The 22,549-nt window shown below is 43.5% G+C and overlaps 1 protein-coding gene across 8 annotated transcripts in view; it reads right to left on the reverse strand.

The window, feature by feature from the left end:
• Positions 1 to 22,549, reverse strand: part of KATNIP (katanin interacting protein) — a 180,668-nt gene that overhangs the window by 20,503 nt on the left and 137,616 nt on the right. For all 8 annotated transcript variants that reach the window (XM_075132829.1, XM_048865750.2, XM_075132828.1 and 5 more), the window contains 6 exons: positions 19,583 to 19,760; positions 16,772 to 16,937; positions 11,348 to 11,505; positions 10,783 to 10,847; positions 6,918 to 7,028; positions 1,934 to 2,073 (listed from right to left, as the gene is read on the reverse strand). In XM_075132829.1, the coding sequence (XP_074988930.1) occupies positions 1,934 to 2,073; positions 6,918 to 7,028; positions 10,783 to 10,847; positions 11,348 to 11,505; positions 16,772 to 16,937; positions 19,583 to 19,760 (818 nt within the window). The remainder of the gene's footprint in view (positions 1 to 1,933; positions 2,074 to 6,917; positions 7,029 to 10,782; positions 10,848 to 11,347; positions 11,506 to 16,771; positions 16,938 to 19,582; positions 19,761 to 22,549) is intronic.

Genomic DNA, 22,549 nt, shown 5'->3' on the forward strand with positions numbered 1-22,549 from the left:
GCCAATAGGAGCTGTGGAGTTGGTGCTCGGAGCGGTGTGCAGAGCCCCCTGCCCCTCCCTCAGAGGCTGCAGCCTGCCTTAGCCCCGCTGCACCGCTGACCAGGAGCTGCCTGAGTTAAATGCTGCCTGGCTGGAGCCTGCACCCCAACCTCCTACCCCAGCTCTGAGCACCCTCCCGCACCCAAGCTCCCTCCCAGAGCCTGCACCCCACCCCCCTCCTCCACCCCCACCCCCTGCCCCAGCCCTGAGCCCCTCCTGCACCCAAACTCCCTCCCAGAGACAGCACCCCCTACCCCAATCCCCTGCCCTGGGCCCCCTCCTGCACCCAAACTCCCTCCCACAACTTGCACCCCCTCCTGTACCCCAACTCTCTGCCCCAGGATCAGCCCAGAACCCCCTCCCACACTCTGAACCCCTCAGCCCCAGCCCGGTGAAAGTGAGAGTGTGGGAGAGCGAGCAACAGAGGGAGGGAGGGATGGAATGAGCAGAGCAGGGCCTCGGAGAAGGGGTGGGGCAGGAGCGGAGCCTCTTGGCAGGGCCAGGGCACAGGTGTTTGGGTTTGTGCGATTAGACAGTTGGCAACCCTACATGCAGGAGCCCCACCAGTCTTTGTGGCCCCACTCCCTGCCCCTCCTCTTTCCCCTGAGACCCTGCCCCCTGGTCAGACTGGAAGCCAGAGCTAGGCCTTGGTAAGAGCCACTCAGGGAGCCCAGGTCGCTGTGGGGAGCCCCGAATCCTCCAGCTGCCCTGGGTAGTGTGCCCTGGGTTGTCGAGACATGGTCTGGGGGTGGCTTTTGGGCACCCCAACACCCCACCCAGGGCAGGTGGAGGGTCCGGGGCTCCCCACAGCAGCTCGGGCTCCCTGGACAGCTCTTACTATGGCCCGGCACTGACTTCCACCTTGGCCAGGGAGCGGGGCCTCAGGGGAAAGAGGAGGAGCAGTTGCAGGGCCTCATGATGAGGGGGGATAAAGGCCCACCTCAGCACCCCTCACTGGAAAGAGGTTAGTGCCACCCCTGAGCCTGGGGCGGGTGCGGAGCAGCACTGCAGGGAATCCAGGACAAAGGCTGTCCTGGAGTCATTTAGTCCGGGACCAGGTCTTGAACTTTGCATTTCAGGACTGTCCTGCCCAATTCGGGACGGGTGGTCACCCCACCCTGTAGTCAAGCCCTAAGTCAGGATTTCCCCAACATAATAGCCAACATCAGATCTCATGTTAGACCTTCTTTGGAAACTTCTAACCTGCTCAATTCTGAAAGGTTAAGTAGAGAAATGTAAATGTCCACGATACAGGTGTGCAAAATGGTTCATCCCCAAAAGTTAAACGTAGGCCAGAACTAGTCTGGTTTATCTTCTTTTCCCTTTCGGATATTAGAAACCACACACAATTTTAAAATGATGCTACTAGAAGGGGATGGATTACTCAGAACCTTGGGACATGGAACACTCTGCCTGTCCCTTCTTGTTCACTATTTTCAATTCAGAGCAGTTCAGCAGACACCAAAAGTCTTAACCATTGGCTTACATTAAATGAGTTGGTGTTCTGAGCCCACCTCTCAGTGGACAGGTGTCCACTGCACAAGACACATGCATCTGCCTCCCTTGTTGGTAGTCTCAGCTGAGAGGCCAAGGATCTACATACCCTGTTGCTAGAAGTGATGCCTCCATGTCAGAGTGCAGGCACGGGGAGGTGGGGTGGAAGGGGGGTCACAGTGTGAGGAAACCTACATTGCTGTTGTCCATGCTGTAGCACTTCAGGAGACAGAGGATTTCGTTTTGAAAGGTGTCAGTCCAGAACTTTTCACTGGCACTAACCTCACTTTAAAAAGCATACACATACACACACACGTTTGTATATCTATATCTTTGCACACATGAGACATACAGAGCACTCAGATGTAATGAAGAGGTGAAAACAGAAAAGTATTCATACCAAACCAGGAAGAATAGGTGCAAGCCACATGTGTCTGCCATCACCACTGTCATTAACTCTGTCAATCAGTTTGTCTGGAGTTCGGATATCTCCACACACCCCCTCTAAAATGTTGACACTGTCTGGAAAAGCAGCAATGTCTGAAACAAAACTTAAGCTTAACTAACCAAACAGGAAGAGTCAAAAACACCATCATTTTACAACCTATGTTTTTTCTACCAGACTTTGTCATAAATGTATTCTCTTTAGCAGTATAAATTATAAAATCCTTCCTACAGCTAGGCTGATTGGAGGACATTTATTGGTGACCTTGTCAGTTAACTGAAGAATTTAGGGCCAGATTTTCAAAGGTATTGGAATAAACCAGCAGATGGCACCTAAGTGCGAGCAGCCAAGTCCTGGAGGATCAGTGGCCTACAGGGACAAGAGGTCAGAGGAGTCCATGGCAGCTGGGACGAACTGGGGGGTGGGTGCCATCTTGTCTGTAGTATGTGTGTGTGTGTGTGTGTGTGTGTGTGTGGGAGGCGCTTTGGTGGAAAGAGGAAGGATTGTGTTTCCCTTGGTGTGGGTGTGCATGAGTCTGGGGGAAAGGACAAGTTGCGAGCACTTCAGACTCAGACTCGCTAGTATCCCGAGGGCAGGTGATGACCAAGCAGTCAAAAAGCAGCGCCCCACCAGGCTGGAGGCTCAGATTGAGCAGCCACCAGAGAGCAGTACACCTCACCAGGCTAGTGCAGCTCAGCTTTATGTGCCCCACCAGTGGGATTAGAGGCCTTGGGTGGAGGAGCTAAAGGTTTTGGGCACCTCCAGAGGCAGGAGAAGGGATTCTGCTGTTGTTTCATTGTTGTTGTTGAATTCCCTTATGTTTCTCACTACATTTAGCCCATTGGTCTGTACACATTCCCATGCCTAATATTCCTGTATAGAAATGGCTACAAAACTCCTGTGTAATTCAGTTTTGTGCCAGGAGTTTCTGGACTCCATCAGCAAAGGAGGCAAATGCCAGACCTGGCAAGGAATAGGTGCACGCTCACTACCTAAGGACATCTCCAGCATATGGGGAAGGGGGTGTTTGGCCTAGTATTTAGGAGCCTATTATGATTTTTGAAAATGCCTACACGGATTAGCAAAAAGAAAAGGAGTACTTGTGGCACCTTAGAGACTAACCAATTTAAATAAATAAATAAATAAATTCATAAATAAATAAATAAATAAATAAATTGGTTAGTCTCTAAGGTGCCACAAGTACTCCTTTTCTTTTTGCGAATACAGACTAACATGGCTGTTACTCTGATACATAGATTAGATATGCCTAACTCCCACTGATTTCAAAGTAGGTATCTCTGACTTCATAAACACAGTTCCATCTTCACAGATGAGAGTTTCCTCTCCATACTCTCTGTGATGGACCCAGTTTTTTTAGGATGAATTTAGGAAGGTTCCTTGTGTGCAACTCGGTTCAGGGGATGTCCATGGAAAAAATAATCATCCCCAGGGGTCCGAGCAGGCTTTTATGATCTCTTTGAGCTTTGGATCTAGAATGCCATACCTTTATAGTTTTGATAACCATTTGCCCAGTGGTGGTCTGTATGAGTAATCCCAGGCACATCAGTGAATGAGTGGGTGTGAGGCTGCCCTTGTCATGATTTAGCATAAATCTGAAAGATAACAGCACCCTAATGCCGGTGTTTGTTGTCTGTTGCAATTCAGTTCTGTATCTTGTCTTTGACAACTAGATAAGGGAACAAACGAATTTCTTTGGTTCTGACTTGAGCCACAATTGTTCCCATACCTCTGTGAATATGCTCAGAGATGTCTGAAGCGTGAAGATTCAAATCTATCACTGCCTGAATGATCTTCTTATAAAAGTAAGAGTTTATTTACTATGACTTACTGTTCTAGTGGTAAGGTGACATGTGTCTCTGGACAGAGAAGTAGATGGTATGTACTATTAAATGCCTTAACTTTACATTGGCTTGTGGTTTTGTAATAAGTAATGCAGTATTTTTGTCTGCAGATAAATAAATACTTCCTCAGCAAGGGGAACAGTCTGCCATGCTTGTCAAGACACTATATTCTAATATTATTATCAGTCAGGAGAAGAGGTTTCAGACTTCTTTACAGGGACCATTCAACCACAAGCTCTTTTTTTACAAGACAGATTTAGGAAAAGTCTTCCTGATCTTGGATCACTTTCAGAAGTTTAAATCATTGGTTCTCCCAAAGCTTTGAGACCATCCAAAAAATCTCAGCCTTCCAATTCTTGCAACTTCTGGAAACCATGGTTTCCTGTGAAAACAGAGTTTAGTGGGCCATGCTGCATTTTTGAGATCTGCAGCATTTTCTCCTGAGTAACTGGAGCTACCAATCTGACAGCAGAAACAAACTGCTGACTCTTCCTCATCCCATTCAGACTCACAGCAATGAGGACAGGGAATTGGTCCTGCTTCGAGCAGGGGGTTGGACTAGATGACCTTCTGGGGTCCCTTCCAACCCTTATATTCTATGATTCTATGATTCTATGATTCTCAAGGAATCTGCTCTTGAGAAAATGTTTCTTGGAACCACTCTCTACATAACCAGTTACAAGCCTCTCCAGCCAGAGAGACAGAAAGCCAATTTGTTTAAATCAGTGGACAGCTGGGTAGAACTGGTATCACTATTGCGGAGGATGAGGGGTTACTTCAGGAAGAACTGCACCAGGAGCTACATCTCAATACCAAGGTGGAATGGTCAGAGCAGTGGTGAGCAACCTGCCGCCCACGGGCTGCACACAGCCCATCAGGGTAATCCACTGGGAGCTGCTCGCGGCCATGCCTGTGGATGGTCAATGTAAACAAACGGTCTCGTGGCCTACCAGTGGATTACCCTGATGGGCCATGTGCGGCCCGCAGACCGCAGGTTGCCCACCACTGGATTAGAGAGTGAGAACACCCTAAACGAGCACATGTGTGGAGGAGCAGAAGAAAATGGAAATCTTGAGTTAGGGATCTCAACCAGGACAAAAGTCCGAAAGACTTGGTGTATCTGCTAATTTTGGAGAACTGCTCCTCCCACTGCAGGGATGTGAGGGAATATGCTGAAGGAAAAGTACAAAGGAAGGAAGAGAGATCCTTTTCTTGAGCAGAACAAGGGAAGAAGCTTTGAAGCAGAAGCTGGAGTTTGAGTGTCAATCATACCTTGGAGCAGTGGGTTACCCAGAGGGAAAAGAAGCTGGAGACTAAGGCTAGTGAGCTCCTGAAACTGGCCAATGAAGCATTAGCCTATACACTGTGGCAGAAGAAGCTGTGTTGCAGTGAAAACTGGTCCAGGACTGTGAAGGATGGTGTGACCAGGATACTAAAACATGGGTGGAGACCTGCATTCACATGCTGAGCGCAGAAGTCGATTAATGGGAAGCTGATGTAGACACAGGGGAGTTGTTTGACCCCTCGAGGCTCCAGAAAGGCCTTCCAAGAAGGACAACTGGCTGTTTGTCAAAGGACCGGGCATCCCATGGCATGAACACTCAGAACCAGTGTACAGAAGAAGCTGCAATAATGGCAGTAGTACCCAGCAGACCTATATAATAATGAGCTGGAGGGAACTGGAGGAGAAGGCTGCTATGACTGATGGGAACTGGGCTGAAATCCCCGAGACATGCTCTTTATGGGAAAGGTTCTTAGTGCAAGTGATAAAGTGGGAGCAGAGGCTAAAACCCCTCAGAGCTGAAAAGGAGACTGGGGAACAGCAGTCTTTATTGCTATAGAAGGAGCTAACTATACTCCAGAACCAGCTTAATGTCAAGCAAGGGTTGAAGTCTGACTTGGAGAAGGATAAAGAACTAGAGGGCCTAAAGGCTGAAGTGGCCACCCTGCAAAAAGATCTGAAATATTGCAGAGTAAGGCTATACAGAATGAGAACAGGCTGGTGAAGGAGGTACAACAGTCAGCTGAAAATAAGAGCTGCCCTGCTAAAGCTATAAAAACATGGGACCATGAGAAAACTGCAAGACAAAGCCCCAGCCACTATGCTACTAAATTGAAGGTACCTACCCCAAAGAATAATGAAAACTTGTGTGGTTCTGTGGTCCAGAACATCATTCAAAAATATTCTGGGTGCAGGAAGAAGGGCAATGGGGGCTGCTGAGTGAGCTGTTAAAAGCTGTAGAAAAATAAAAGGGTGACATTCTTAGTATTCAAAAATCCTGAGAGAGGTATGAGCTTGAATAAAGACAGTCTTAATTCTGAGAGGTGTGCTTGTGTCTGCTGTAGCCAGGGAGGCTCCTCTCCAAGAGAGCAAGAGGCTGCCTCAGACCAATGTAACCATGGTAAAAGCCCAACATTGTTGACTGCATTCAAGAAGCTCATCTCTTGCATCCCGATTTCTTTCCATTTAGTGGTAGTTTGGAACCGTGAATCTGTGCCAAGGCACACAAGCCAACAAAAAAAATAAAAGTAAAATAATAAAAATAAATTAAACAATCAAAATGAACAGCTCTAGTCTAACTAAACTAAATAGATAACTAGCTCAATCAGCAGGCACTGGGAACAATCTGTTCCAACAAATCCAGGTTATCTTAAGCTGGTGAAATTCCTGGTCCGTCTGCTACTGTGGTTGTAAGGAACTGAGGCAGCTGGAGCCCACCCCTCCCTTCTATAGCTTTGCCTTCAGAACATTCAAGAACAGTGAGGGGAGGGGCAGGAGGAGCCATGAGAATGCTCTAATGGGCACTACTATGAAAAGGATCCACCAGTCCAAGCTGCATTGCCAGGCCCATCCCAAGAGCCGGAATGTGAAGAGGCCACTTGATGAAGCAGCAACATTATGAAATTCTGCCTCAATAATTATCACCAAAAACTCAAGAGCAATCCCAGCAGTTAGTCAGGAGAGGTAATACTGCACTTTTTGTATAGGTCAGCAGATGATGGTAGGATAGGGTCCATCAAGGACTGAAGAGAGTGTGTATGCAAGATAAAGGGAAGCTCAGTCTGGTAAAGGATACTGTTTTCAGTGAGTAAGATTTTGTCTCCATGTTCGTTATACAACTCTAGTCCATTCAAACCAATATAGTATGGATCACCCCAGCTCGTTAGAAGCTGAAACTGGAAAATAACTGAAAGATGTTATTAAGGAAAATTTTGATTCCAACGTTTTTTCTATTTCAGAAGAAAGTTATAAGAGAATAGTAAATCTCTACGGTGAATAAATGACTGTGCAACCTTTGCTCTGCCCACTTGTGTGTATGCATTATGATACTGTCTTTAATTACTGGGACACACATTATTTAGTACATCATACATTTTTTTCTACAGCCTTATTTACATGGGTAACATCTTGCATTATTCTTTTTCATTCTCTTATTACTTTCAATAATCCATTGTCATAATGGTGAAATATTCCTTCCTTGACTTAGACTGCTTCTGCCAGAAATTGTCTTCTCTCTAATTAATAATCTGCATTCACATACTGTACATATTCTTTTCCTCAAGCATCACAGTCTTCCCTAGGTGCAGGTCACATGATGAGCCAGCTAACTATGAAACTAAATAAGCTATGCACAAATACTCAACACAGGTATCCTGATTTGCAGTTCAGGAGAGGATTCAGGTAACTATAAAGCCCACTTAGCTAACAGCTTATGTGGGCTACAATTACTTGGAATACAGATACATGATCGTGATGCCACAGGGGACAATTATGATAATCTAGTCTCGTCTCTTTCATAATACAAGGCATAGAATTTATCCCAGTAATTCCTATGCCAAGGACAATAACTTCTGATTGAACAAGATCATGGCATTTTAAAAAAACATCCAGTTTTGATTTAAAGAGTTCCAGGTGATGTGGAGTCCACTACTTCCTTTGGTAAGTTGTTCCAATGGTTAACCACCTTCACTGTTAAAAAAACTGTACCTTACTTCCAGTCTGAATTTGACTAGCTTGAACTTCCAGCCACCGGACTTTTGATTAAATAGTTTGTGCTAAGTGAGATTTGAAGACCTTGCATCACCCTTTTAAGTCCTTGTGCTGGACTAATCCCAGACCCACATAGTAACTGGGAATAGGAATTGCCATCCTGGATCAGGCGAGGGTCCATCAAGTCCAGACTTCTGTCTCCAACAGTGGCCAGGGCCAGATACTTACCACAAAAGTGCAAGAACAGTACAGCAAAACAGTACTCAGATGTGGGATAATATGCATCTCCTAAGTATCAGAGGGGTAGCTGTGTTAGTCTGTATCCACAAAAACAATGAGGAGTCCGGTGGCACCTTAAAGACTAGCAGATTTATTTGGGCATAAGCTTTCATGGGTAAAAAAAACCCACTTCTTCAGATGCATGGAGTGAAAATTACAGATACAGGGAAAAATATACTGGCACATGAAGAGAAAGGAGTTAACTTACAAGTGGAGAACCAGTGTTGATGAGGCCAATTCAGTCAGGGTGGATGTGGTCCACTCCCAATAACTGATGAGGAGGTGTCAATACCAAGAGAGGGAAAATTGCTTTTATAGTGAGCCAGCCACTCTCAGTCCCTATTCAAGCCCAAATTAATGGTGTTAAATTTGCAAATGAATTGTAGCTTTGCAGTTTATCTTTGAAGCCTGTTTTTGAAGTTTTTTTGTCGAAGTTGGCTACTTTTAAATCTGTTATTGAATGTCCAGGGAGATTGAAGTGTTCTCCTACTGGCTTTTTTTATGTTATCATTCCTGATGTCTGATTTATGTCCATTTATTCTTTTACATAGAGACTGTCCGGTTTGGCCAATGTACATGGCAGAGGGGCATTGCTGGCATATGAAGGCATATATCACATTAGTAGATGTGTAGGTAGATTAGTAGATGTGAGCCCCTGATGGTGTGGCTGATGTGGTTGGGTCCTCTGATGGTGTCGCTAGAGTAGATATGGGGACAGCATAGGCAATGGGGTTTGTTACAGGGATAGGTTCCTGGGTTAGTGTTTTTGTGGTGTGGTATGTAGTTGCTGGTGAGTATTTGCTTCAGGTTGGGGGACTGTCTGTAAACGAGGACTGGTCTCCCAAGGTCTGTGAGAGTGAGGGATCATTTTCCAGGATAGGTTGTAGATCGTTGATGATGTGCTGTAGAGGTTTTAGCTGGGGGGCTGTACGTGATGGCCAGTGGTGTTCTGTTATTTTCCTTGTTGGGCCTGTCCTGTAGTAGGTGACTTCTGGGTACCCGTCTTGCTCTGTCAATCTGTTTCCTCACATTCCGAGGTGGGTATTGTAGTTTTAAGAATGCTTGATAAAGATCTTGTAGGTGTTTGTCTCTGTCTGAGGGATTGGAGCAAATGCGGTTGTATCTGAGGACTTGGATAAGGATAATGGATTGCGTGATGTGTCCTGGATGGAAGCTGGAGGCATGTAGGTAAGTATAGCAGTCAGTAGATTTCCAGTATAGGGTGGTGTTTATGTGACCCTCACTAATTTGCACTGTAGTGTCCAGGAAGTGGATCTCATGTGTGGACTGGTCCAGACTGAGGTTGATGGTGGGGTGGAAATTGTTGAAATCCAGGTGGAATTCTTCAAGGGCATCCTTCCTGAGGGGCGATATCATGAAGATGTCATCCATGTAGTGCAAGCAGGGGAGGGGCACGAGGGGACGAGAGCTGAAGAAGAACTGTTCTAAGTCATCCATAAAAATGTTGGCATACTGTGGGGCCATACGGGTACCCATAGCAGTGCCACTGACTTGAAGGTATAAGTTGTCCCCAAATCTGAAATGGTTATGGGTGAGGACAAAGTCACAAAGCTCAGCCACCAGGTGTGCCGTGGCCTCATCAGGGATACTGTTCCTGACAGCTTGTAGTCCATCCTCGTGTGGAATATTGGTGTAAAGAGCTTCTACATCCGTGGTGGCCAGGATAGTGTTTTCAGGAAGATCACCAATGCATTGTAGTTTCCTCAGAAAGTCGGTGGTGTCTTGAAACTAGCTAGGAGTGCTGGTTGCGTAGGGTCTGAGGAGAGATTCCAAATAGCCAGATAATCCTGCTGTAAGAGTGCCAATGCCTGAGATTATGGGGCATCCAGGATTTCCAGGTTTATGGATCTTGGGTAGTAGATAGAATACCCCTGGTCGGGACATCTCCTTACCACAAACAGAGAGAGGCTTGAGCCCTGAGAAGCAGGGGGATTTATAGCCTTTTAAACCTTATTTTTAGTGTTTACTGTTATAACATTGAATAGATCTGATATTTGTGGAAATGTCCAATCCTTCTTTGAATCTCATTAACTTCTTTGCCTAAGTGACATCCTGGAGCAATGAGTTTGTGTGAAAAAGTATTGCCTTTTATTGCTTTTGAATTCACTGTCTCTCAATTACTTTGAATGTCATCTTCTTCCCACTTGGATAGAGGGAGAAAAGAAGTTCCCAATCCAACTCCTCTATTTGGGAAAATTTATTTTAAAATATATAATTAACATAGTTTAGTACAAACCATAGTTACGTCCTGACCTACATTCATGTCAATAGTTTTTGTCCTTCCTATTTAAATCATATCCAGCTTTATTCTGTATAGAGGATTATAAAAACAAGAGGCAGTTTTTAGAATTGATCCTGAATTAGAGACAGAGCCAGTGGAGAGTTTGAAGCTGGGGTTGCATATTCATGCTTTATTGTACATGCAATTTATATTTATTTGTATTTTAATGATGCCTCTCTCATGCTTTAGGTACCTCACTTAAATTAAAACAAAGCCAGCTAGAGGAACTCTGAAAATGCTGGGGTCAAGAGAGCAGGGATTCAGGGAGACCAAAAAGAACAGAATTGCAATACCCATAATAATAATAATAAAAATAATCACAAGATACTAAACATAATAATACAAGTGAGAAAATGATAAGAAAGGATACAACCACATGGCATCAATGGTGCTTCATAGTCCATACTAGCTTGTTCCATCCCCCTTGCATTAATTCTGCCAAAATACACAAGAAAAATGTTAAAATCCTGACATATTTAGTAAAGAACAGACACTCTCCACCAACCCCCTCACCCCCAAAAAACACACCAAAAAACAAAAACAAACCAGTGAATTTGGAGAATTTATCCATCTGCTTTCAGCACAGGAATTCTCTGAGAAACTACAGGAAGAAGAGGGCCTTATTTTCACAGCTGAGTGCAGAACTCCACATCTATTTTGTATACACATTTATTTCTCCATGCTAATTGTCCACTGTGCATCTAGTTGGCCACTTGCACATACAGTCTTTGTACGCACACATGAAAATTAGGCACACAACTGAGGGCACATTTAAGTGCATGTAATTTTAAAAAAGTATGCCCAAAGTACTTGATATTTGTATCCATGCACTTCATAATGCATCTGCTCCAGGGAGGCCCATCCAAACAGACTACCGTCAAGGAGTAGGTAAGAGAATATGTAAGATTTAGAATAGTAAGAACATTCTACTTTACCTGCCATATGGTCTGATAATCTGTTGGGGCTTCAAGTAGTCAATGAAGAGAATTTCTTGAGCAAAGTCAAAGTGACAGTTGCCTGGTCCCTTTCGGATAAGAAAGCCCTCTGTCGGGGAGATACAATGTCCATCCAGCGAGACATGGACAACCTTAGCCTTGGGAAAGAATACCTTATTTTAACATATGGATCTAAAAAAAATATGTTTTAATTTCACTGACTGAAACAACTTGATTATTAAAGATACTTTTGTTGTATTGCACTTATTTCATCTCCCTTTTGACAAATTCGTTGGAATCTGAATTCTTACAAAAAACAAGGCGTAAAATACATATACCTCACTAGTGACACAAGAAATGTAAATCAAAATGTCATTGAGACAAAAATTCCCAGGAATAATGAGAGTGCTCACACTCAGAGCTTAGCTTCCAATATGCTAATTTTAATTCCTAGTAAAATTCCATTAAAAAAACCCTTCATTTAAAAGGGGCTGAGGCTGGTTAAGAGTGACATCCCACAACACCAAACCTAAAAAGCAAGGAAGTAAGGTATGAGACATTGCTATGATCACTATTGAGCCTGTGTGAAGTACAGAGGCTCTCGGTAGAAGTGCTGAATTTTTAAATTTTAAATTTGAATTTTAAAAGTAAAAGATTTTATTTTAATAAAGGTATCACTTTTCCCTAGATTGTTGTTACATTGCTGTTTAAAGTTAGTAAATTTGGTTTTACTAGCATCAGCAAAATACGAACTAGTAGCTACTTAAGTAACTGCTTTCACCTGTAATAAGAAAGGACATCTGTTTAACCTCAGAATTAAGAGGAAGAGAGTTCAGCTTTGTGCTCTGGAATGCAAGGTTGAACGTTTGAGGAGTGACTGTTTATAATCCCAGTTTTTGTCAGATCTGCAGTTATTAAACTTGTTTGGGGTTTGGGTTTACCCTGAGGGATGTCACACCTACCCACCTTCATCCTTTTGAAGAAAGTTTTTGTTTACGGAAATTCCTTGCTTTTTAATACAGTAAGTGTTGCAGGGCTCTGGGAGGCATATAAGAGGAGATAGGGATGCACTCCACGTCAACTTTTGCCATGTATATGGGAATATGGATGGAGCAGGGATGCTTGCAGTGAGAGGAAAGAGTGCAGAATGCAGGGAAATAACACAGCTGGGCTCTTGGTAGTTGCCTTCTAGTTTTAGCCTTTGGTGTCATGTTTCCTGGCTCTTCCCAACAACTAAGAATGTTAGAAATGTCCTTTTAAAAAATGATAGCTAAAATTCAGATGTATTCACATGACTCCAGGGGCAGAGACATTAAGAAACACACCAAATATCACACAACTTGTAACAAAATTGTGAGGGTTGGCAGCACTGAGCCCCAGCACTGCAGCATGTAACTTCTCTCTCGGGGAGCTCTTTCCACTGCTCTCCAGCATAGTCGAGGATTGTGTCACAGACTATCTCCCTGCAGTTTCCTAGCCAAAGCATAGATGGCAGCCATCTTTTCTGGGAGCAGCCTGTAGCAGCAGCCCCACCGGAAATGAAAGAGCCAAAAGGTAGCCATCTTGAGTTGGTACAGCCTTACATTCAGATGGCAAGCAGGACTCTTAGATGTACTATATTTCAGTTGAATCAGGCTCCCAATTTGGAGAGGAGAGAGAGAGAGAGAGTCCAATCCAAAAATCTACTTTAGCCTAAGGAAAGAAGCATGGAGCTGGGTGCCAGGAGAGCCCAGGCTGAAATCTCACCTATTCTACTCACTGCTGCTTATATTTGTGTGCATTTTACAGCTCTTATTACTGAGCCATACCTCAAACACCTATTTGAGAAGGCAGTCAAGTATCAGGCATCCCATTTTACCAATCAAGTAGCAGAACTGCACAAGTTAATTTCTAGCACAGTTGGGAATAGAATCCAGTCCAATAATTTGACAGAATTTAGTCTCAACTACACTGACAAACTAATGTGAAAAGTTATCCGGTTAATCATCAGTAGGCCACCCCACCCCAGAGCGAGGACTAGAACCCAGTATTCTACAGCTGACTAACAAATAGTTACTTAACCCACTGGAAACAGGTACATGTCACTTTCCCCTCTAGTGGTTGCTCCACTGAGAGAACAGTTATTCCTGCACTTCAGGCGCTAGAAAGATGGGCTGGGAATGTGATGGTCTGTGGTTCAAACTCTGCTGTGACCCTCACAGGGCTCCCTGATGGCTGCACAGTAGAAGTCGTGATTTTCCAAAAATTACAAAAAGGCTTATTTAATTCACACAGTGAGAAAATATCCTTAGACAAGTTTTAATCTGCCAACTAAGGTGAATGTGACATGTAACAAAAAACAGTTGTTCCACATTTGGGTCATATTTCACACATTTTGTTCACTGATGTCACACACTGGCCATTTGGTGGCTGAGAAATTTGGCAGCACAGTTTTTAATGAAATGGGGGCCATTTTTCTGAGGGTAGCCTGTGGCTTCAGTCCCGTTGGAAAAAATGGGAAATAGTGGCAATTTTACTAAGCTCACTCCCCTTTCACTTTGGAGCAAATTCTATGGCATCTGAGTTCCTGACTGTTGAAAACAGATTTCTTGGTGTGTCTAGGATGGTTGTTGAATCTGTGGAGGTAAGTGTGGTGATCCATGGGTTTCTTGTACATAGTCATGTGTATGGTTCCATTACTGTTGCTAATTATGGTGTCCAGGAAGTTGATGCTGTGTGGCAACGTTCTAGAGAGAGTTTCATGGATGGGTGGTGGTTGCTGAAGTTGTGGTGGAAATCTAGGAGAGAATTTAGGTAATCTGTCCAAACGATGAAAATATCATTGATGTATCTCAGGTATATCATTGATTTTGTGGTACCTTTCTCCATAAATTCTTCCTTGAGGTAGCCCATGAAGAGGCTGACATATTGGGGAGCCATCCTAGTACCCATGGATGTTCTCATGGTTTGGACAAGGTGTTGTGACAGTCTGTAACCTTATGTTCACCACTTTTACAAGACTATGACAAATTTTGTACAAAGTATGCCTTGTGAGGTATCATTTGAAAACTCATAATCTGATGAACATTATTGTCCTGGTAAAATATGTGTGGCAACATTGTATGTAAAGTTGTTAAGTTCTATTGTATATGGCATGTTCCAACTCTGGTGAAACAGCCTCAAACCACTTCCCCAGAGACAAAAAGCTAGCCAGCACCACAGCCAGCGTAATCATATGGACTATCACTTGATTAAGCGGCCACTCTTTGGCAGGAAGAAGGGTGTGAGCAAGACATTTATATCTTAGCAATAGAACAGCTGAAAGTTACAGTCCAACAAACTTTTGGTTGCCTGAACCCCAGCTGGAAATGATTCTCAAAGAGGAGGAAAAGATATAAAAATGAGGAACAAATCACCTGTCATCCCTTTCTCTCAGATCACAACATCCACAATATCTGAAGGAGAAGGAAATGAACATTGAACTGGGGGATGGATCCTGACTGAAAGGCATTCAGCCAGTAAGACAGCAAAATCATGTGGTGAGAGAGACATTTTGCTTCAAATTCACTTTGCTTGTTAAGTTTGCAAGGTATTATTTTGCATTTTACCTTTTATTTCTTTGTAACCAATTCTGACTTTTATGTCTCATTACTTGTAATCATTTAAAAGCTATCTTTCTATAGTTAATAAATGTGTTTTATTGTTTTATCTCAACTCGGGTGTTTAGGTTGAAGTATTTGGGAACTTCATTTGGGATAACAAGGTTTGTACATATCATTTTTTATTATGAACTTTCTGTGAGCTTGTATTATCCAGGAAGGTATTGGGCAGTACAAGCAGCACATTTCTGGGGGAAAGTCTGGAACTGAGAATTTGCTGGTGTTGCGCTACAGTGTAATTCATGGGTGGCAGGGTGGCTGTCTGAAGCACTTTTGCAGTATAGCTGGGGATAATTTATATGCTGTGAGTGGGCAGGCCAGGAGTGGTTGCTTTCATAGCGAAGCAGTGTAAAAGGCACCCCAGGAAGGAGAACTGAGGGGACACAGCTGTCAAACAGTCCAGCTTGTACCCTGGGTAATGTCACAGATGTCTGTTGTTAAATAGGAATTTGTGGGTGAATATGAAATGGATGACAGGTTTCAGAGTGGTAGCCATGTTAGTCTATATCAGCAAAAACAACAAGGAGTCCTTGTGGTACCTTAGAGACTAACAAATTTATTTAGCCAGATTGGTCACTTCAATCTCCCTGGCCCTTTGTGTGGTGAGTTTTTTGAGGATGGTTTCTATGAGTCCTGATATTCCTTCACTAAGTGTACTGTGGCCAGATGTGATGGGTCTGCCTGGGTTCCCTTGACAGCTTGATGACGTTGGGGTGTAGTGCAGTGTCCATATGGTGGGTCCTGGTGTCATTGTTCCTCCCAGGCGTGGTGTTCTGTAGACTGTGGAGCTGGTGTAGTTTGTTTTTGTGTTTGATGGCTGTCATCAGTTTCTTTTTATAATCGTTTTGGGTTTCCTGCATGATCGCCATGTAGATTTCCGGATTGTTTTCTTCCAGTGTGTGGGAGTATGTGATGATTTCTTGTTTGAGGTGGTCTCTTCTGGGGTATATACGTATGTATGTCATGATAAGATTACTGTGGAGAATGTGATAAGTTACTGCGCTTAGATAAGGAATCACCCTCAGTGGAGGTATGTGAGGCTGACTAGCTTCTCTGCTATTATATGTAGGGAATAGGCTAGATGCCCATTAGAGGTCCCTGCAAATCCAAATAATTTTCTATCAGTTCTCAGTTCTTAGAATTAACTAAAATGATTCCATAGGGCTTATGTTCACTGCCATAAACTGTAGATTATACACACTATCCATTCCTATAGAGTGGATGGGAGTTGTAAGACCTGTTTGACATGCCTAAGGCTTGAGGTTTTAAATGTAATGAAGTCCCACAACAACTGAGGCATCTTTTAGAAAGAAATTCCTGTTGGCATTTTATACAGTGATAAAATAAACAAAAATAGAACAAAAATTACCTCCAGCTAAGAGAGCACATGGAAGCCCGGGCCCCACAAACTGCTATCAGTATCTCTCCTAATTAGATTTTCTATGAAAGAGTGGCCCACATTCTAGAACCTCAATACTTTAGGAGCTAATGCCATATGGAAGGCGTCCATGCTGAGTCCTCTCCCCACCTAGTATTTACACCTACCCATTTGTTATTATCAGGCCCTGTGAATTTCTTAGAACTATCTCTGCCTCTTTTTCTTGTATTTGTTGTTTGTGAAGGAAGACAGCAAACCTGCCATTAAATCTGCCATTAAACTCAGAGTCAGATAATTTAGAAGGATTTATGCTATTACATTAAAGCAGCGACATTCATTTATCAAAGTACACATTTTCTAATGGGTGGTTAAACACTTCTGCTGGCAGTGCCACTTTCTTTCACTCACCCCTCTATAGGTATCCTCTGGAGATTTATTATAGTTCCAAAAGCGAAGCCCTGCAATATTTTCAGCTTTATCAAAATGGATTGTGATCATGTGATCTTCCCCATAAGTGAAAGGAATAAGCCACATATGATTATCTTCAACAGTGATGTTAGTCCCATCTATTAACCTACAAACAGAAAAATCCTTTAGTGATAGACTGGCAATTGTTAAGCAACGGAAAATAGCAAGAGAAAACAGTATACAGAAGAGGCCCAAAACTGATCGCAGGAAAACCTGTGCCTTATTTCTATTCTGAATTTGAGTAGCCAGCCTCCAGACATTAGATTTTATTATGCCTTTGTCTGAAAGTTAAAAAAGCACTCTACACTATATCATCATGTAATTAAAAACAGTGAGTAAAATTTTCTAAAGTGTCTAAATCACTTAGGTACTTTTGAAAATTTTACCCAGTATCATACTTACAAGAAGACAAATTAATGTTGAGTTAGGTAACCTTAATTCTGGCATTTCCTAACTTTTGATTGTTTGACTTCATAATTTAATATTTTAACTAGTGTTTTATATGTTTATATTTCATATATGTGAAAGGGGGGCAGGGAGAAAGAGAATATATATGGAAAAAGATAGAGAACACTATGTAACCTGATAAACGAGCGTAAAAGGAGAAAGAAGGAAAAGAGGAAAAAGACTGAGCAATCATGAGGTATGATTGCCATAAGTATAGGCTTACCCATGCTAGGTTTTAGCTTGCTAAAAATTGCAGTGAATATGTGGCAGCATGAGTGGAGGCTAGCCTGTAGTTGCCACCTGGGCTGCCATGGCTTCAATGCTATTTTTAGTGAGCTAGCTGGATCAAGGCTAGCTGGCTACACCTACATATGCTGCAGTTATATGCGGGCCGAGGGACGTACCGGCTGCCGCTTCCCGCAGCCCCCATTGGCCTGGAGCGGCGAACCGTGGCCAGTGGGAGCCGTGGTCAGCCAAACCTGCGGACGCGGCAGGTAAACAAACTGGCCCGGCCCGCCAGGGGCTTTCCCTGAACAAGCAGTGTCCCAAGTTTGGGAAACAATGCAGTAAATGAATGTGGTTCTCAGTTTTGCATTTGGTGAATATATTTTCATCCTGGTTAGTAAGCTAGGTCCTTAAGCTAGATGATATCAGTCTTCCTTTTTTAGGCATTAAAAGGACAGCAATTGTAATTACCTCAGTTTAGAGCAGACGTATAATCTAAAAAGAAGAATGAGGTTTCAATGCAATAACTTTTAATGATTAAAACTTTATGATTGCAAAAGTGAACCACTCAAAAACCAGGAAATGACAAAGTTAATGTTGCCCATGTAGTCTTAACTCTGCCCATGTGTTTATGCAGCATGATACAAGCTTTAATTAAATCACTGCACAGTATGATTTCCGAGAACCTCTGCAGTGTATGTGTAGAATCATACCCACTGAAGGAAAAGGTGTGATAGATTTATTTCTAAATAACTTAAGTCTGAAGTAAAATAACATTACACTAAGTACTTATTACAAATATTTTAAAGAAGTCAAAATTAATTGTTCATAGTGATGTTACTATTTGTAATAATTTTTTTACGTTTGTGCCAAAAGAGTGCTTCCTGCCTGACTTCTGAGTGCTTAATTATGCAACTGTAACATTTTCTTTCACAAGTTATTTTAAGAGAATTCCTTAGGTTTGTTATTTTTAAAACATGAAAAATGGTACATCTGTCCTGTGCAAAATATTCACTTAAGGAAACAAGGTCTTGCCTAAGTCACTACATATTTTATTCTCTGAGGCAAGAACTCCAGTGTTCTCTTGTCTCACTGAACATGCTCCTTGCACCATTAAATGTTGTATGCACTGTGCACACAAGCTATTATTATTTGTAATGCAGTTACACCTAGATGGCCAATCAGGGATAAGAGCCCCATTATGGTAGGTGCTGTTTGTACATATGGTGAAAATGTGATCCTGCCCAAAGAATCCAATTAATTTTACAGAAAACTTTACATTCTAGGCACATAACATATTTCAAATGCATGAGCCATGCACATTGAATGAGGTGGAGCTACCAGGAAAACTACTTGAGCATGTGTGACATGCAGTTTTCATATGGACATAACTCAGCTCATAACCCATTTTCACTGGAAAACTGAAAGGTGTTTCTCCATAATGAAGACTATTTGCTTGACATAGTTCCAATGTTTACCTCTCTATTTTAGTGCACAGCTTTTTTTTTTTTTTTAAAAAGGGAACAAGAACCTATATTTGCTCAAACTTTCCAAAAATGATTAATACTTGGGCTGAGATCAGGTCTGCAAAATTGTACTGTATAGTCCAGTGGTGGGCAACCTGCGGGCTGCATGCAGCCCATCAGGATAATGTGATTGTGGGCAGCGAGACATTTTGCTGATGTTGACCATCTGCAGGCATGGCCCCCTGCAGCTCCCAGTGGGTGTGGTTCACCGTTCGCAGCCAATGGGAGCTGTGGGACGCGGCGGGTCACAGGGACGTGCTGGCACAGGATTCTGGAATCTGACACAGGTCATAGCTAATGATGGCACAGCTGCAAGTTTACATTATTATTAATTATTATTATTGTTTTGTTATTATTATCATCATGATATAGTAAGGGTTAAACAATTATACATTTTATAAATGTAAATTATATGTATTTATAAGAAGTTCTCATTCATTACCTCTAAAATCTCAGACTAATGAGAATATTGAGAAGACTATCATGGAAACAGCCCACACAGGACGAAACACTTCAGGAGATACTTAGCGTTTTCAGTTGTTTTCCTACTTACTTGTCTAATGTTCTGGAATCTTCCATGTACTCTGCAAGGTCATTTAAATCCTGTGGTGAAGCAGAAATCTGAGCCATAGTAATTGGTAAAGCCTGACCATCCTTTCCTACTACTTCAAGTCCAGTCAGTCCAAGATAATGTGAGTCTCCCCAGGATAAGGTGAAATTTAGCTGCAGACCTAAAAATAAGAATGAACACATACATATTTATCAGTCAGTAGCAGGAGGCACCAAAGAAATGATCCTAAAGCACATATTAGCACAGAGGTGGGCAAACTTTTTGGCCCAAGGGCCACATTGGGGTTGCAAAACGGTATGGAGGGCTGGGTAGGGAAGCTGTGCCTCCCCAAACAGCCTGGCCCCCACCCCCTATCTGCCCCCTCCCACTTCCCGCCCCCTGACTGTCCCCCTCAGAATTCCCAACCCATCCAACCTCCCCTGCTCCTTTTCCCCTGCCCACCCCCTCCCGGGACCCCCTGCCCCTAACTGCCCCCCCCCGGAAACCCTCCCCATCCAACCCCATCTGCTCCCCATCCCCTATCCCCCCCGGGACCCAATCCAACACCCCCGCTCCCTGTCTCCTGACTACCCCACCCCTGAACCTCCGCCCCATCCAACCGTCCCCTGTCCCCTGACTGCCCCCTGGGACTTCCTGCCCCTTATCCAACCCCCCGCTCCCCTTACCATGCCACTCCGAGTGGCAGGACAGGCTTATTAGAAAGCCTGTGAGGTGGGCGGGCGCAAGCTGTGCTGCCCCCGTGGCAGCATAACTACAGGGAAGGGGGGACAGCAGGGGAGAGGCCAGGGGCTAGCCTCCCCAGCCGGGAGGTCAAGGGCCGGGGAGAACGGGCCTGTGGGCTGTAGTTTGCCCACCTCTGTGCTAGCAGATCAGTTTATTAATCCAAACCTCCATAATTAGCATGCAACAAGAAGAAGCACCTCCTTTCATTTTTTTCCAGGTGCATCCAGAAAAGTTAAAAATAACAGAATGCAAGTTCAAGGGCTAAGACTTGCTAACAGTAACTGGAGATAGCAGGGGATCTAAGGAATCCAGGGTAGCTTGTTATCCACAACGATGCAGGAGTTTCAAAATGTTTAGGAGCGGGCATGCAAATGTAAACTCTATGCCTGCAAACTCAGCCCATCAAGTCCATTCAAACTGCTGCTAAGAGCATCTTCCTGACAGAACGCTCTTACGATGTCACCCCCACTACTGCCACCTTTTATGGTTTTATGCAGAGTCCCATGATTTTGACCCCTGCTGCAGGAGCTCTGGTGATGATGTGAAGAACTCATGCCCTCACACAATTTTGGAGCAGCTGGCTACACTTACCTCCATCCCACTTCCAGGAGCCACCTGATCCTCCTTTCCTTGTTCCTAGCTGTCACCTGCTCTCTTGCTCCTTTCCCCGTTCCTAGCTGCCACCTGCTCTCCCCCTCCTTGGTCCCAGCAAGTAGCTGCTTCCCTGCCCCTTCCCTTTCCCTGCCACCAACTGTCCCCACCCCACATGGAATTATGGAAAATAGATCCTATTAAACTAACTTGATTTTTTTTATGAGACTACAAGTTTGGTGGATAAAAGTAAGAGTGTTGATGTAATATACTTAGACTTCTGTAAGGCATTTTACTTGGTATCACACAACATGTTGATTAAAAATCTGAAAAAGATTTGGGGTGGGGACTGGATAATCAGTTGAACATGAGCTTCCATTGGGACGCTGTGGCCAAAAGAACTAATGAGATCCTGGGATGCACGAACAGGAGAATCTCAAGTAGGAACAGAGAAGTTATTTTATCCCTATATTTGGCACTGGTGCTATCACTGCTGGAATACTGTGTCCAGTTCTGGCACCCTCTATTCAAGAAGGATGTTGATAAATTGTACAGGGTTCCAAAAAGAGCCATGAGAATGACCAAAGGGTTAGAAAAAACGCCTTATAGTGATAGACTCAAACTCAATCTATTTAGCTTAACAAAGAGAAGGTGACTTGATTAAAGTCCATAAGAACCTACATATGGAACAAATATTTAATAATAGGCTCTTCAATCTATCAGAGAAAGGTTTAACATGATTTAGTGGCTGGAAGTTAAAGCTGGACCAATTCAGACTGGAAACAAGGCATCCATTTTTAACAGTGAGAGTAACTAACCGTTGGAACAATTTACCAACTTTTGTGGTGGATTCTCCACCACTGACAATTTTAAAATCAAGAGAATTTCAGGAGGGGGAAGGCAACCTTTTTTGAGATCTGTACTGAACTAATCCCAGAGCTGCAGTGACAGCCTACCAACACATGGTGCCCCATGTCTGTGGGGATATGGGTCACCATTGCCATCTGGAAGCTGGCCATCCCCAAATGCTATTAGCCAACCAGTTTGGCATGGGGAGATTGACTGCTGGGGCCACTGTCATCTATGTATGTATTGCTATGGAAAAGGTACACTGGGTTACAGAGCTTGGTAATGCTCAGGGGGTCGTTAATAGCTTTGCACACTTGGGGTTCCCAAACAGTATAGGGGCCACTGATGGACTCAAGTGCCTATTATTTGGCACCCCTCTCTTCCTCCACATACATACTAGGATCTTTTGGAACTCAGCTCTTTTTACCTTAATGAATAATGGACAGTTTGCCTCCAGGATCACTATGGACATTGATGGTGGGAAGGTTGCTCCAGTTATCCTGGGAGACCTGGCTTATCCTCTGCTTCCCTGGTTAATGAAGCTGTTCACAGGATGCCTCAACAGAAGGAACAGTTCAACTATTGCCCTACTAGTTGCAGAATGGCAGTGGACTACACATCTGGCCATTTGAAAAGGAGGTGCTGCTGCTTCTGGAATAGGTTGGAAGCAGCAGAAAAAAAGTTCCAACAATTATCGCGGCATGTTGGATTTTGAACAATATTTGTGAGAGTAAGGGAGAAAGCCTTAACAATGGGTGGGGAGATGCAGAGGCGGAGATGCAGAGA

Source organism: Caretta caretta, chromosome 10, assembly GCF_965140235.1.
Source record: "Caretta caretta isolate rCarCar2 chromosome 10, rCarCar1.hap1, whole genome shotgun sequence".
NCBI lineage: Eukaryota > Metazoa > Chordata > Testudines > Cheloniidae > Caretta > Caretta caretta.